Raw genomic sequence first — 18,466 nt, 5'->3', positions numbered from 1 at the left:
ATGAAGGAATATTGATTGTATTGAAGTGTTAACCTAATAAGGGAATACATGGGAGATATATATAGGAGATATAGGAAGGAGTACTAATCCTAATAGGACTAGGATTAAGGAGTACTAATCCTAATAGGACTAGGATTAGTACACAGTAAATACTAATATTATTTAATACTATTTATTTAATACTATCTGTTATTATTAACCACTGGCACCACCAGCCTTTTTAGTTTTGTGGACGCCAATTGCTTATTTATACATTATATTACATATACACACACCTATGCATACATCAGATTTCAATCGAAGGTTGTGGTTGACGTGAGGGTTATTATGTATTACATAACATTTATTTTAAAATTATATAGCGAAATTTTACTTGTTTACATATTGTTGATTTTCACGTTTTTGTTATGTCTCAAAATTATCATATTTTATTTAGTTATTTGAAATTAATTTCTGTTTTTATCCATGATGGAACGTTATTTTTTTATATATAATACTTGTAAGTTTTATTGATTATTTTCTTAGGGAGGTAAATTATATAGTGTGATAATATTTTTTTTTTCGAAATAATGATTCTTTTATTATTAGAAAGTTAAGATATTAGATTATTTATACTTGTATAATCATGTAAGAAGTTTTTTATGAGTTCCTTTAATCATGTTTGTAATTATTTCAAACTATTGATGTATTTTTATAATTTTGTGTTATTACATTATTATACTATATTGTAAATTCAAAGATACATAGGGCTTACACCCTATGTCTCAAGACTTAGGCGTTGCCCTACACTAAGTTAAACATCTCGCGTCATTTCCCTGCCTTTTAAAGCACTGCTATTCATTTTCATGGATCAAATATTTAGAAGAGATTTGAGTTAGTCACGATTAAGAAAAAAGAGTTAATTAAAAAGGATGATTAGTTATAATATATAAATATTGCATAATATTATATAGGTAAAAGTATCCATTACCGCCCTGTACTTGAAACATTTTATTCGGTGTACACCTAAACATTATTTTGTTTCAATTACACCCTGAACTTTCTTATTCATCCAACACGTACACCTTTTCTGTCCACTCACTACAATCGTGTCTACACGTGCACGACACGTAGATAAATATTTTGCCACCTAGTGAGTGACATTTTTCAATCTCTAAGTAATTGCAATTTCACATTATTTGAAGATTTCATTCTAAACGTGCTTAAACGACACCGTTCTAATTGGAAACCAGCTTTATCTTCTTCAAATGGATATTAGCAGGTGAAAATCCATGTACGTATTCACCAAATACTAAATCTTTCAATGAAATTCTCGATATTCTTGGTCGTATGAGACGTTTTGATGAACTCAAACAAGTGCTCGACAAAATGTCTAAGAGAGGAAATTTGGTTAATGAAAAAACTTATGGTATTGTGATTAATAGATCTGCTGCAGCTCATAGAGTTGAAGATGCAAAAGAGTTTTTCTATAGGTGGAAAAATTTTGGTTTGGAAATTGATGTTATTGCTTTTCAAACTCTTCTTCCGTATTTATGCCGATACAAACATGTTGAAGATGCTGAATTCTTGTTCTATAATAAGATAATTGAGTTTAAGATAACATTAAAACTCGGAATATTATTTTGAATGGATGGTGTGTTTTGGGGTATTCACGAGTGGCGAAGAGGTTTTGGAATGATATTGTGCCTTCGAAATGTAACTCGGATAAATTTACATGTGGGATATTCATCAATTCATTATGTAAATCAGGGAAAATAAGCAGGGCGGTAGAGTTGTTCCAGACAATGTGGGAAAAAGGGTGTATGCCGGATGTTGCAATTTGTAATTGTATTATTGATGGATTGTGTTTCAAAAAGAGGATTCCTGAAGCCCTTGAGAAAAATATGAAATTTGAAAAGGGAGAAGAGATAAAAAAGAATAAATAGGTAGAGAATAGAGAGAGAAAAATTCTTAAAATAAGCCAAATATTGAAAAAAAAATAGATTTTTTACGTATATTATCGTTGTAACTTTATGATGTGGTAAAAATCTCTGTATCACCCGCCTTGTAGAGTTTGATTTTAGATTCTATGCCAGCTGGACAGAAAAGGTGTACGTCTTGGATGAATAAGCAAGTTCAGGGGGGTAACTGAAACAAAATAAAGTTTAGGTGTACACTGAATAAAAAGCTTCAAGTTCAGGGGGTAATGAATACTTTTGCCTATTATATTAAACGTAAAACAAAAAAATTTTCGTTGTGTTTGTTGAATAGTTGTAAAATTGACTAAAAATTAGAGTAAAACAAATAATTGAGGCCCTTTTTTCTCTCTCTCTCTCTCTCTCTCTCTCTCTCATGAGCACGGCGTAAGGTAGTTCACATGCACTGTCGTGGTTATCATGTGAAGGGACGAGGTAGAGGAAACGATCGAAGATGGGGACGACCTCAAAAAGAACTTATTACAACTTTTGATTGGTAAGTATGGAAAAACAAATTATTATACCATTGTCATTAATTATGCAACAGAAAGTGCAGCTAGGAACCTCGAAGGGAAGTAATCATAAGAAAGAGCTGGATCTAAGTTCTCTCGTAGGTCCATTCATTGATTTGGTAATCGGTGAGCAGACTCATATACAACCTCACAGTGTGGATCTAGCGAATGAAGTGGAAACTGATGAACCACGAGCAACTTGGGTGAGCTTGTTTAAAGACAATCCATCAGCTCAAAACGGTATGAACTTGACTTATATTCCTTCTCAAATTGTAAATGGGAATATGTCACGACCCAAAATGAGCCGCGAGTGGCACCCACACTTATCCTCTTATGTGAGCGGACCAACAAATCTAAACCCCAACGTTTACCAATATTTCAATCATAATGAACAAAATATAATGCGGAAGACTTAAAAACTCATTAATATAACCAATAAACAACTTCTAAAATTTAATACTTATTATTCCCAAAATCTGGAAGTCGTCACCACAAGAACATCTATCCTCAAATTTCTAAATCTAAGAGTATCTAAGAAGCTAAAATAAGTAAACAGATGGTCCATGTCCGAACTTCAAGGACATCAAGACACGAAGGAGAGAATCCAGTCTGAGCTAGGAACAATAGCTCACCCTGAAAATCTGATATGCTGAAGACTGGCTAGAGTTGCGGACGATTCGAAGTTGGTGGCACGTTTGCTGCACTCCACAAATAACAAAAAGAAAATACAAGTAGGGGTCAGTACAAGAAACACGTACTGAGTAGGTATCATCGCCCAACTCAAAATAGAAAGCAATATATATCAGATAATAACATAAAATCGACTACTATGCTCAACAGGTGACAACAACAAGTACCATAACCATTGGCCACAACCAGGCACATCTATAAGGACTCAAGCCTCCACACCATACTCATTTGGGAAATAGGTTCTTTAAATTTTAGTATAGTAACATAATTCAAGATTCATTCTCTTTATCATCCTGGTGTCGGAACGTGACACTTCGATGCCCTCAAGATTCATTCTCTTTATTATCCTGGTGTCGGACCGTGACACTCCGATCCCCTACTACTACGTGTCGGTTCGTGACACCCGATCCCCTAATTCCTGGTGTCGGTATGTGACACTCCGATCCCCTAATTCTACGTGTCGGTTCGTGACACCCGATCCCCTAATACTACGTGTCGGTTCGTGACACCCGATCCCCTAATCTCATTATTTTTCCAGTTCATCAACCTTCCTTTTTGTCAAGGTATCATCATTAATAGAATGGATTAAAGGTTTTTAAGATTTCACAGTATCATCATTATAATCCATCACCATTTACATGATCACAACATGCAACAACACAATTAAGCATATAGAAGACTTTACAATACCACCCAATACATATCAATCGCTATTAAGAGTTTACTATGAAATAGCATAAACCATAACCTACCTCCACCGAAGAATCGTGATCAAGCAATCTACTTTCCCAAAGCTGCGTTCTTCTCTTTCTCTCGTTCGTTCTCTCTCTTTTTCTTTCTGATTTTCTCCTTTTTCCAGATTTCTCTTTGTTTTACCCTAATTACCAATATAATTCATTATGATGAAAATACCCCATTATTTATTTCCATTTTATCCTCTTTAATCCTCAACTAAATAACTTATTAACATTAACCCACTAACTTTATAATTATAATCATGAATAGTCCAAAACACCCCTTAAAAAAACTTTAGCAGAATTCCGACCCGAGTGGACTTACGGAGCCTGTGACGGTCTGTCATGACTGTGACGGTCCGTCCTGCAGTTCCGTCGCGAAGTTCAGAGAGTCGATCTCAGTACCCAAATTTCAGAATCTAAGTGTTTTGGAACGAGACCCCATCGACGGTCCGTCGTGCCCATGACGGTCCGTCGTGGGATCCGTCGACCCAGACAGTTATTACCAGAAATATACTCTACTGCTCAAAATGACTAAACAGGTCGTTTCAATAGATACCAATTTACCCATCGTTCGTCCTCGAATGATCAAGGAAGAAAAACAAGGGCGAAAAGGAGTACCTGAATCTGCAAACAGGTGTGGGTATCTTTCTTGCATATCACCCTGCTTCTCCCAAGTGGACTCTTCAACTGGTCGATTCTTCCATTGAACTTTGATGGATGCAATCTCCCTTGATCTCAACTTGCGGATTTCTCTATCTAGAATAGCAACAGGCTCCTCCTCATAAGACAAATTCTCATCAAGAAGAACTGAATCCCAACGACTAATGTAGTTTCCGTCTCCATGATATCTTTTCAGCATAGACACATGAAATACTGGGTGCACTCCTGAGAGTCCTGGAGGTAATGCCAATTCATAAGCCACCTCCCCCACGCGCTTTAGCACTTCAAATGGACCAATATACCTCGGACTAAGCTTTCCTCGTTTACCAAACCGCATCACCCCTTTCATGGGTGAAACCTTCAGCAAGACTTGTTCACCCTCCATGAACTCCAAGTCTCTCACCTTTCAATCTGCATATTCCTTCTGCCTACTTTGCGCCGCTAAAAGCTTTTCTTGAATGAATTTCACTTTCTCTAGTGATTCCCTCAAGAGATTAGTACCCCATGGTCTCACCTCAAATGCATCAAACCAACCAATGGGAGACCTACATCTCCTTCCATACAATGCCTCGAATGGGGCCATATAAATACTTGAGTGATAGCTATTATTGTATGAAAACTCTGCTAAGGGTAAGAAGTTATCCCAATGACCACCAAATTCTATCACACATGCACGAAGCATATCCTCCAACACTTGAATCGTTCGCTCAGACTGTCCATCGGTCTGAGGGTGAAATGCAGTACTAAGGTCCAACCTAGTACCTAATTCCGCATGCAATGTTCTCCAAAACTTAGAAGTAAACTGCGTACCTCTATCTGATATGATGGAGAGTGGAACTCCATGCAACCGAACAATTTCTGAGATATAGAGTTTGGCTAACTTTTCTGCATTGTAAGTCACCTTGACCGGAATGAAGTGAGCAGACTTAGTTAACCTATCCACAATTACCCAAATGGAATCAAACTTACTCAATGTCTTTGGAAGACCAACCACGAAGTCCATTGCAATCCTTTCCCACTTCCACTCGGGAATGGGCATTCTCTGAAGTGTTCCTCCGGGCCTCTGGTGTTCATACTTTACCTGCTGACAATTCGGGCATTAAGCGACAAAATCAACAATGTCACGCTTCATTCTACTCCACCAAAAATGTTGCTTTAGGTCACGATACATCTTGGTTGCACCAGGATGTATAGAATATCCTGAACTATGAGCCTCTGTAAGAATAGTGTGGATCAAATCATCAACACGGGGCACACATACCCTTCCATTAATTCTTAAAACGCCTTCCTCATCAATTATTGCCTTTTTAGCCTCTCCTCGCAACACCATATCCCGAATTCGGCTCAGTTTCTCATCATCAAACTGTTTTCCCTTAATCTTGTAAACAAAAAAAAAAGATCTTGCCTCCACACAGGCCAAAAATCCTCTTCTCTCTAGTACTTTCAACCTCATAAAGTCATTAGCCAGAGTCTGAACCTCTCTAGCCAATGGGCGTCTAGAAACCTGTAAGTGGGCTAGACTTCCCATGCTCCCTGTTTTTCTACTTAAGGCATCTGCCACCACATTAGTTTTTCCTGGGTGATACAATATAGTAACATCATAGTCCTTCAGTAGTTCCATCCATCTCCTCTGTCTCAAATTCAAATCTTTCTGAGTAAAGACATACTGTAAACTACGATGATCTGTATAGACTTCACACTTAACCCTATATAGATAATGTCTCCATTGCTTTAATGCAAACACGACCGCGGCCAACTCCAAATCATGGGTCAGATAGTTGCGTTCATGCACTTTTAATTGCCTTGAAGCATAAGCAATCACATTTCTCTCTTGCATAAGCACTGCACCCAACCCAGAATAAGATACATCACAATAAACAATGAAATTCTTGCCTTCCACTGGCAAGGTAAGAATTGGTGCAGTAGTCAACAAGGTCTTGAGATTCTGGAAGCTTTCTTCACATTCATCCGACCATACAAATGGAACATTCTGCTTAGTCAAATTTGTCAGTTGGGAGGCAACAGAAGAAAATCCCTTGACAAATCGACGGTAGTAGCTAGCTAAACCAACAAAGCTCCTTACCTCTGTAACATTAGTAGGTCTTACCCAACTCTTCACTGCTTCGATCTTAGAAGGATCCACCATCACTCCAACTTTAGAAACCACGTGCCCCAAGAAGGACACTGAATCTAGCCAAAACTCACACTTGGAGAATTTGGCATAAAGCCTTTTCTCCCTCAACACTTCCAATACAATTCTCAAATGCTCCTCATGTTCTTCCCTGCTCTTGGAGTATATCAGTATATCATCAATGAACACAATTACAAAGAGATCTAGATATGGCTTAAAAATCCCGTTCATCAGACTCATGAAAGCAGCAGGGGCATTCGTAAGTCCAAAAGACATTACTTAGAATTCGTAATGCCCATACCTGGTTCGAAAAGCAGTCATTGGCACATCTGTTGCCCATATTTTCAATTGATGATAACCAGATCTCAAGTCGATTTTTGAGAAGGTACAAGCACCTTGTAACTGATCGAACAAATCATCAATGCGAGGAAGAGGATACTTGTTCTTAACAGTTACCTTATTCAGTTGCATGTAGTCTATGCACATCCGAAAACTCCCATCCTTCTTCTTCACAAATAAAACCGGAGCACCCCAAGGGGAAGCGCTTGGTCTAATGAAGCCTTTACCTAACAACTCTTGAAGTTGGGCCTTTAACTCCCTTAACTCAGCGGGAGCCATTCTATAAGGGGGTATGGAAATGGGGCGAGTAACCGGCTCCAGATCAATGCGAAAGTCAATATCCCTATCCGGTGGCATACCAGGAAGGTCTGCAGGAAACACATCTAGAAACTCACGGACTATCGAAACAGACCCAATTGAAGGTACTTGGGTAGTATCATCCCTGAGGTGTGCCAAGAAAGCTAAACACCCTTTACTAACCATTCTCTTAGCACGAAGAAAGGAGATGATACGAACTGGAGTGGAAGTGTAGTCACCCTCCCACACTAACGGATCTGTCCCAGGCTTGGCCAACGTTACAGTTTTAGCATTACAATCTAAGATTGCAAAATTTGGAGAAAGCCAAGTCATACCCAGAATTACATCGAAATCAACCATTTCTAAGATAACCAAGTCTACATGAGTATTGCTCCCCACAAAAGTCACCAGACAAGACCTATATACCTTTTCAACTATCACAGACTCACCCACCGGAGTAGAAACACGAATAGGCATGTCAAGCAATTCACAATGTAAATTAAGACCAGTAGCAAATGAGGAAGATACATATGAAAATGTGGAGCCAGGATCAAATAATACAGAAGCCATGCAATCACAAACCAAAAGATTACCTGTGATAACAGCATCAGATGTCTCCGCTTCCGACCGCACAGGGAAAGCGTAACAATGGGCCTTATCACCTGTCTGCCCGTTGCCCCTACCATGTTGTGCTGTAGTAGCTCCAATTTGTCCGTCACCCCATCCGTTTTGGTGACCACCATTACCTCGGCCACCACGTCCTCCAGAATGACGGCCTCTTCCATGACCACCTCTACCTCTGACTATTGGGGGTCTGTACGTCTGTTTTGGACAATATTACCTAATATGTCCAGTCTCCCCACATCCATAACAATCTCTGGGTTCAAGCATAGGTCTCTGTGAGAACGACGAAGTCTGGGGATAACCTCCAAACTCAGAGGAATATTGGTTGGTCTGCGATGGACCCCCAGCTACAGCCTGCAGTGAAGACTGAATAGGTCGGGCTGGGTAACCTCCTGAACCCTGCCCTCTGGAGTAAGAACCATTAAACTCACCTCCCTTACGAAACTTCTTAGATGTTGATGCCATGGTGAAGTTGTCTGGCTTCACCCCCTCCACTTCTATCACAAAATCTACCACCTCCTGAAAGGATTTTGCCACAGCAGCTAACTGTAAGGCTGAAATCTGCAAATCTGACCTCAATCCCTTCACGAAACGGCGAATCCGCTCTTGTGGACTGAAGCAAAGCTGGGTGGCATACCTGGATAGTGCACGAAACTTAGCCTCATAAGCAGTAATCGACATCCTGCCTTGCTTTAGGCTTAGGAACTCATCTCTCCTCCTATCCCTCAAAGTACTGGGTATATACTTCTCCATAAATAAGCTAGAGAATGATGCCCAAGTCATAGGTGGTGCTTGTGCTGGTTGACACTCAACATACCGCCACCATATTTTGGCGTTCCCCTGAAACTGATAGGTCACAAACTCAACGCCAAATCGTTCTACTATGCCTATCTTATGTAGCAACTCATGAAAATCAACCAGAAAATCATAACCATCCTCAGATTCAGCACCCTTGAAGACTGGAGGTTTCAACTTCAAAAATTTAGTGAAGAGTTCATGTTGATCACTCGTCATTATAGGCCCGGTAGTCAATCGAGGAAACGTGCCTATTTCCAATGAGGCATCCATGCGGGGAGCCACAGTGGCTGCATGTTTTATTCCCGGAGCCTGAGGTGCTGGTGTAGAAAACACTGGAGGTGTCTGGCCCTTATCAGATAACCCGCTAAGATAAGCAAGAACCTGGATAATCATCTCTGGGGTAGGTTGGGGTGGAAATTCCTCATCTTGCACTTGCTCATTTTCCCCTTCCTCACCCTCTCTTACTACCTCTTCAGTCGGTGGAGGAGTCACCACCCTAGTACTAGCTGGACCAGGTGTTTGTCCTCTACCTCTAGAGGACGTCCTACCGTGACCTCTACCACGGCCTCTTGCCACTGTTCCTCTTCTAGCTACAGCCCCAGTGGCTGGCTCAGACGCATCCTGTCTTGCCGGTGTTGGTGTTGGCGCAGTTGTTTCTCTAGTTCTAACTATCTGTGAAATAGAGTGAGGATGTCAGATACCAATTTGTATCACCTAGATACCAATTGGATCCAAGTAATAGCACGAAAGAAAGAAAGAAAGAATGGAATTTTCCTAAAGTCCTATAGACTCTCAAAGAAAAGTAAAGGCGTCCCCCTAGCGTTCCTCAAGACTCTACTAGACTCGTTCTTCTGTGACGAGACCAATGAACCTAATGCTCTGATACCAAGTTTGTCACGACTCAAAACGAGCCGCGAGTGGCACCCACACTTATCCTCTTATGTGAGCGAACCAATAAATCTAAACCCTAACGTTTACCAATATTTCAATCATAATGAAAAAAATATAATGCGGAAGACTTAAAAACTCATTATTATAACCAATAAATAACTTCTAAAATTTAATACTTATTATTCCCAAATTTGGAAGTCATCACCACAAGAACATCTATCCTCAAATTTTTAAATCTAAGAGTATCTAAGAAGCTAAAATAAGTAAACAGATGGTCCATGTCCGAACTTCAAGGACATCAAGACACGAAGGAGAGAATCCAGTCTGAGCTAGGAACAATAGCTCACCCTGAAAATCTTATATGCTGAAGACTGGCTAGAGTTGCGGACGAGTCGAAGTTGATGGCACGTTTGCTGCACTCCACAAATAACAAAACGAAAATACAAGTAGGGGTCAGTACAAGGAACATGTACTGAGTAGGTATCATCGGCCAACTCAAAATAGAAAGCAATATATATCAGATAATAACATAAAATCGACTACTATAATCAATAGGTGACAACAACAAGTACCATAACCATTGGCCACAACCAGGCACATCTATGAGGACTCAAGCCTCCACACCATACTCATTTGGGAAATAGGTTCTTTAAATTTGAGTATAGTAACATAATTCAAGATTCATTCTCTTTATCATCCTGGTGTCGGAACGTGACACTCCGATCCCCTCAAGATTCATTCTCTTTATTATCCTGGTGTCGGAACATGACACTCCGATCCCCTACTACTACGTGTCGGTTCGTGACACCCGATCCCCTAATTCTTGGTGTCGGTACGTGACACTCCGATCCCCTAATTCTACGTGTCGGTTCGTGACACCCGATCCCCTAATACTACGTGTCGGTTCGTGACACCCGATCCCCTAATCTCATTATTTTTCCAGTTCATCAACCTTCCTTTTTGTCAAGGTATCATCATTAATAGAATGGATTAAAGGTTTTTAAGATTTCACAGTATCATCATTATAATCCATCACCATTTACATGATCACAACATGCAACAACACAATTAAGCATATAGAAGACTTTACAATACCACCCAATACATATCAATCGCTATTAAGAGTTTACTATGAGATAGCATAAACCATAACATACCTCCACCGAAGAATCGTGATCAAGCAATCTACTTTCCCAAAGCTGCGTTCTTCTCTTTCTCTCGTTCGTTCTCTCTCTTTTTCTTTCTGATTTTCTCCTTTTTCCAGATTTCTCTTTTTTTTACCCTAATTACCAATATAATTCATTATGATGAAAATACCCCATTATTTATTTCCATGTTATCCTCTTTAATCCTCAACTAAATAACTTATTAACATTAACCCACTAACTTTATAATTATAATCATGAATAGTCCAAAACACCCCTTAAAAAAACTTTAGCAGAATTCCGACCCGAGTGGACTTACGTAGCCTGTGACGGTCCGTCATGGCTGTGATGGTCCGTCCTGCAGGTCCGTCACAAAGTTCAGAGAGTTAATTCTGTGGAATGATTTGTGACGGTCCGTCGTGCCTACGACGGTCCGTCCTGCAGTTCTGTCGCGAAGTTCAGAGAGTCGATCTCAGTACCCAAATTTCAGAATCTAAGTGTTTTGGAACGAGACCCCCTCGACGGTCCGTCGTGCCCATGATGGTCCGTCGTGGGATCCGTCGACCCAGACAGTTATTACCAGAAATAAACTCTACTGCTCAAAACAACTAAACAGGTCGTTACAGAATATTGTGGTCCAATTGGACAAAACGAGGTTGAATAGGAAGTAGAGAAATGGAAGTGTGTAGTGATTGTCGTTATAGTTTGGGAAAAACTCCGATTTAACTATATGTGATGATATATTGAACATAACTAGAAAGATATCCACACCCATTTATATTCTTGCACAGAGATGGATATTACATAGTCAAATTTTAGTCGATGGAGGATATGCAGAGGGTATTTCATGCGGGACACCTATTATCACAACTTAGAGTCTTACTAAAGCTTTGTGCAGCACTTCACAACTTACTCATGAATATTTCATGATCTTGTTAACTCCAATAAGTTCTTTTTGCTAGATCGCTAAGAGAACGTAAAAGAAGACTTAAAAAATTTAGAAGAAGGCTTTATATTGCTTGGAAGACTACTTGTTTCAAGCTTGGATGATTTACAAATGAGTGATCCTTCTATTTATACTACCTCCTAAGGGCCTAAGTGTAATTAAATTTACTTAATAAGTCCTTTTAATGATTACACATTAGTCCATGTTCTAGAATTATCTACTAATTCTAGAAAATTCCAAAGCTTTCCAAGAAAGCCTCTAAGTTATTCTAGATTCTTCTTGGAATATCTAAGGGCTTCTAGAGTTTTCTATAAACCTCTCCACAACTCTAGACTTTTTAGCCCATATTCAGATGCGAAAATTAACATTTGGTCTTTTTCTTTTCCTTCATTGCGCATTTGGTACTTCTTTTGATATGACTTTCATCAACGGTGTCCTCCTTAATTTTGTTCGCCAATCAGAGAATAACGAACTTGGATCGCATATCAACATCTTCACGATCCCTCCATCTAAAGAAGTTGCATGAATTCTACTAAAATACCACAAAGAGATAAATTTTAATTAAAAAAATAAAAAGATCTGAAATCTCCAATATATTTTAGAAATAAATATACATACACGATATCATCGACAAGACCAAAATCTGCGACCTGGATTGTCTTTTGACCATAAAGTTTGCATTGAAATTAGATCTCCATGTTTGCAATACATTTTAACATTCAACATAGTATCATTTTCATCATCACAAATTCAACTTAGTATAGCATTTGACATCATACCATTAGAGCCCTGAAATTTAGTTTAACCAAAGGCGATTCAAATATAGAACAATGTGACTGACAGAAAATCAAATTAGATTTGAAAAAAGGCGCCAAAACTGAAGTGACAAAGATGAAAAATTTGGAAACCCTATTATTGAAATGAAAATGAAAATGTATTCTAGAATGGGTTAGGCCTATTTTACTTTTTTTTTAAACAGAATGGGTTTTGCCTTTCATTGGACTACTTTTAAAAAAAGTCATTTGTTATAATTATATGTTGCAACAGTTTCGTTATATATTGCGAATTTAACAAAAAAAACAACATATGTTGCTACAAATGAAAAATCAAGGATACACTAATAGACAATTCTATCGAATTAGGAAAGGAAAAATGGAAGTTTGAACCAAATTTTAGTGATTTAGAACATAAATAATCAATAATAATAAGGTGTAACATTTGGAACAACGATCTAGAAGGTTGTTATATAACTATCATATGGATTTACTAGGACAATGTATGATGAACTAGTGAGATGATTGTCTATATAAATATAATTGCTATAATCCAATGGGGAGTGTTGTTCGCGACCATAATTTGTTACTTAGACATGTTGTAGGACTATATATTGGTGTTACATATCGAATTACGTGATAATTTAATTGAATAAAGCCCCCCAAAAGTTATTTTTTATAATTATATGTTGCAACAGTTTCGTTATATGTTGTGAATTTAACAACAGAAACTACATATGTTGCTAAAGATGAAAAATCAAGGAGACACTAATAGACAATTTTGTCAATTTAGGAAAGGAAAAATGGAAATTTGAACCAAATTTTAGTAATTTAGAACATAAATAATCAATAATAATAAGTTATAACATTTGGAACAATGATTTAGAAGTGTGTTATATAACTATAATATGGATTTACTAGGACAATGTATGATGAACTAGTGAGATGATTGTCTTTATAAATATAATTGCTATAATCCAATGGAGAGTGTTGTTAACGACCATAATTTGTTAATTAGACATGTTGTAGGACTATATATTGGTGTTACATATCGAATTACGTGACAATTTAATTGAATTAAGCCCCAAAAAAGTCATTTGTTATAATTATATGTAGCAACAGTTTCGTTATATGATGCACATTTAACAACAGAAACTGCATGTGTTGCTACAGATGAAAAATCAAGGAGACACTAATAGACGATTCGATCGATTTAGGAAAGAAAAAATGAAAATTTGAACCAAATTTTAGTGATATAGAACATAAATAATTAATAATAATATGGTATAATATTTGAAACAACGATTTAGAAGGGTGTTATATAACTAACATATGGATTTACTAGGACAATGTATGATGAACTAGTGAGATGATTGTGTTTATAAATATAATTGCTATAATTCAATGGAGAGTGTTAATGACCATAATTTGTTACTTAAACATGTTGTAGGACTATATATTGGTATTACATATTGAATTACATGACAATTTAATTGAATTAAGCCCCACAAAAGTCATTTGTTTTAACTATATGTTGTAACCGTTTCATTATATGTTGCGAATTTAACAATAGAAACTGCATATGTTGCTATAGATGAAAAATCAAGGAGACACTAATAGACTATTCGATCGATTTAGGAAAGGAAAATGGAAATTTGAACCAAAATTACTGATTTAGAACATAAATAATCAATAATAATAAGGTATAACAATGAAGATTGTTATGTACGACTATAATTTGGTATATCATAATTCAAAAATAAGTACGAAATAAGTGAATGCAACATTTTCACCATATGTAATATAATATGTTGACACATATATAATTTCAAAATAAATAAAAAAACAATAAAATCAACATCAACTTCAACACATATTAAATTAAATTATTCCCACACAGTAGTATGCGGAAGAAATTTAACTCGATAATCTAGTTCTAAATCACAAATACACAATTCGCAACGAATATCGTCTTCATTGTCACTTCCTCTGGGCCAACCAATCCTGCGGGCATCTTGTTGGGATTGATGCACAGTGCAACAAATTGGTCTTACACCCACAATATTAGGTTCTTGCACCCACATTCGATTTAAAATGCACCACAAATGGTGTCGACATCTTCTCACTATTACTGGCATTTTTTTTCATGTTGGCAATGTACATCAAGCCTTCTCTCATGGAAATACCGCCTTCAAATATTGAAATTACGGCAAGCACATACTCTGCACCACGGTGGCCACATTCTGCTACTTTTTTAACCACTCTCAGTGCAGTTGGATCATTACGATTGAAAAAATCAAACTATAAAAGAAACAACACATTATGATTACAAAATAAATTGATGCAATGTGAAAAAGATCTAAAAACAGTAAAATTACCACGCCTTTTCTTTATAAGGCTTCTAAGTTCTCTGATCCTATGCAAATATTCATGAAAGACACCGCATGTTGATTCCTCGTCCATGTAGGTTCAGTGGGAAAGCTGACCAATGTAACCTTCTGATATACAGAACGTTCATTACAAACTTCATTGAGGAACCTAGATTATAATTTAACACTAACTAAATCTTCTAGAAAGTAGGAAGCAACCCTTTCAACGATAAGAATTACTAGTTCAGTTGGGAGGGATTCGAAGAGGTTTAAACTAGTTGAAGCCATTTTTGAGAATGAAGAAGAAGAGAAGACAACTTTTGACTTATCTCTCCCTTCTTGTGTTCTTATAAAGGCCAACAATTTTGAAATATCTCAAGACATGACGTTTCAACAGAGTGAACTGAAGAGTCGTGATTATAAAACAAAAGGTATTATCTAATAACATTTGTTGCATATGTTGCCACATCTAATATATCTAAAAGCACTCTCCCACGTAATTATTATTTAAAAGTCTATGTTGCTACAGATGATTATATGTAGAAACATTTGAGTCATATGTTGCTAGAGATGATTATATGCAGCAACATTCGTCCATAACAACATGTGGCATATGTTGCTACAGCTGATTCGGCTGTAGCAACATTTATTGCATATGTTGTCACATCTAAAATATCTAAAAGCACAGTCCCACATAATCATTATTTAAAATTATATGTTGCTACAGATGATTATATGTAGCAACATTTGAGTCATATGTTGCTACAAATGATTATATGTAGCAACATTCGTCCGTCACAACATGTGGCATATGTTGCTACAACTGATTCGTCTGTAGCAAAATTTATTGCATATTGTCACTTCTAATATATCTAAAAGCACAGTCCCACGTAATCATTATTTAAAAGTATATGTTGCTACATATGATTATATGTAAAAACATTTGAGTCAAATGTTGCTACATCTGATGCGTATATCGCAACATTTATCCGTCACAATATTTGAGTCATATGTTGCTACAGATGATTATATGTAGTCATATGTTGCTACATATAATCATCTATGGCAACACATACTTTTAAATAATGATTAAGTTGGAGTGTGATTTTAGATATATTATATGTGGCAACATATGCAACAAATGTTTCTACAGACAAATCACAACATGTGGCATGTGTTGCTACAGATGATTCGCCTGTAGCAACATTTGTTGCATATGTTGCCACATCTAGTATATCCTGTAGCAACATTTGACATGTGTTGACGCAAAAACAGAGAAGAGCAAAAAAATCACGCAATTCTAAATAAGATTATATAATAGAGATCATCCTCAAATAAGAAAGAACATTCATTAAAATTCAACAACACAATGCTTAACACTTCTTATGAGGCATTTCGATTTGGGCATGTAGTTTTTTGTGGCCAAAGTCCCTACATACTGAACATTTATTTTTTCTTGTTGGAAATGATTCGTCAACTCCACGCCGTCTCTTATATGTACTTCTTTCGGATTTACTTGGATCAACAAATGAAGGAGGTATTTCTCTTTGTATGATATCCAAAGGGACAATTCAAGAATCTTCAGTTGGCACCGGGTAAATTTCCTTATAATATGTCATTATGTATTTTTCCACTGAATAATATGGAGAGGAGTACAAGTATATCTAATTTCCAAAATCATATCACCATGTTGGGATCGAATCGCCGTCATGGCATGTGGACAAGGTATTTTGTCCAAATTAAAAATTCTACAAGTACAAGATCTTCTTTGTAGATCCACAGTAGCAACATCTCCATGACCAATGACACTGAACTTGTAGTTAGCGATTTGATGGGCCAACAACTTGTTGCCCGCATTGACATACTCTAATATGTCTTTTGAATTGAAGGAAAAAATCTATTTGCAGAGTGCACTAGTTCCATACGCCTCTGGTGAAATAACAATGCAAATCTCCTATTTATTTCATCAAATAGAGCGACAATGGGAAATTCTCTTTCAACATCAAACATAGCATTCACCGATTCCGCGATGTTTGACGTCATAATGTTATATCTACACAACAACAGATAAAAATCAAACAAAACACATAATTGAGATGGTACCTATTTCCCGAGCAAAATGCCCTACTGAATGTGTGAAATCCAAAACATTCAAGAGCTTCAGCGGCCTTTGGTACCAAATCTCTTATTTGATTAAAATGGTCATTGAACTCAGATATATCGTACGCCTTTACTGCTTTATAAAAATGGGACACTACCTTTGAATTGTGAAAGTTATTTTGAATATTTTCCCCAAGGTGTCTCATGCAACAACCATAATGAGATGCAGGGTAGATTCTCGAAACCATCTTTCGGATACTTGGATGCCTATCAGAGATAATACACAACTCATCAGTATAATCTACAAAGCTTCTCATATTTTGAAAAAAAAAATTCATTTGATGCATCACATTCCTTGTCCACGACACAGAAAGCCATTAGAAACATATGATTGTCGGCATCTTGTGCCACCGCCGATAGCAGAACTCCTTCACTTGCTCCTTAGAAATGTACCATCAAAGGCTATTACTTTTCTCATTTCTTGAAAACCAATTATCCAAGCATCATATGATACAAAGAAGTACTGGAACCTCCCATTTTCATCGAGCGACAATCCAGTCTTACTTCCTGGATTCGCAACTTGAAGCACATATCGGTATGCATTAAGCATTGCGTAATCGTGCTCATGTGTTCCCCTAACATTAGACTTAGCATGCTCCATGCCCTTATAAATCTTCCAATAGCTTACCTTACAATTCAATTCTGTGCGAAATTGATTTGACATGTCTCTTGTGGATGGGCCTTTACCATTGGGAAACCGATTTTCAAAGTACTTACCAATGACTTTTGTCGTGGCGTGGGGATTATGGCTTGTAAGATGCTCTGAACCACACGTATGGTACTTTTCATAGATTCTAATGATAAACCCGCCACTATTTGTAAATTTCACAGCCCTCAGCCACCAATTGCAATCCGGATATGAACATTTCAAGGAAAACACATTATGAGAATTGATCACCTTTTTAAGTCTAAAGTCTTTTTTCAAGCAAGCAATTTTCAATGAATTTCCCACTTCTTGCTTGTTCTTGAATGTCATTCCCTTATAAAATCCTGTTTCATCATCTCTAACATTATTTACACGTGAAGTTTGAGAAGCACATGAATTGTTGCTACCAACTATAGGTGTGGGAGGAAACTTGCTCTCAAGGTCAGACCCTTCAGCTTGAGCTTCACCTTCACCTTCACCTTCACCTATTCCAATTTCATCATCAGGATTATTCATGTCCGCAGGACGAAATTCATCATTAAACATATCTTGTTGCCTTGGACTACATTATGGTCCTCCTTGATAGGAGTTTCTTTCACATAGACTCTTAATATTGGTGGTTTCTCTGTTCGTCCCAAATAAACACTCAAACTAGATTGATCAATTATTCTAAAAGGTAAAACCTTCTCATTATGAAAAAATGGGGAATGTAACTTTTGACAAGATCTTGCAGTTTACAATTATATCCAAACTTTTGCACAACTAAATTAAAGATCTCATCATACAAAATGTT

At 37.2% G+C, this 18,466-nt stretch overlaps 1 protein-coding gene and 1 pseudogene across 1 annotated transcript; one reads left to right on the top strand and one right to left on the bottom strand.

Annotated features, from left to right (window-relative positions):
• LOC107006329 overlaps window positions 1-1,880 on the top strand; it is a 59,265-nt pseudogene extending 57,385 nt beyond the window's left edge.
• A 12,682-nt stretch (window positions 1,881-14,562) lies between these two features.
• Window positions 14,563-18,189, bottom strand: LOC107006328. Its single transcript, XM_015204905.1, has 4 exons — window positions 17,402-18,189; window positions 16,971-17,234; window positions 16,782-16,920; window positions 14,563-14,799 (listed from the first exon to the last, which is right to left on the bottom strand). Exons 1-4 carry the CDS (start codon window positions 18,187-18,189, stop codon window positions 14,563-14,565), a joined length of 1,428 nt encoding a protein of 475 aa, XP_015060391.1.
• Between the last annotated feature and the right edge of the window lie 277 nt (window positions 18,190-18,466).

This window comes from Solanum pennellii, chromosome 12, assembly GCF_001406875.1.
Source record: "Solanum pennellii chromosome 12, SPENNV200".
NCBI lineage: Eukaryota > Viridiplantae > Streptophyta > Magnoliopsida > Solanales > Solanaceae > Solanum > Solanum pennellii.
The sequence above is the reverse complement of the archived record's forward strand: the minus strand, read 5'-3'. Positions and strand labels throughout refer to the sequence as shown.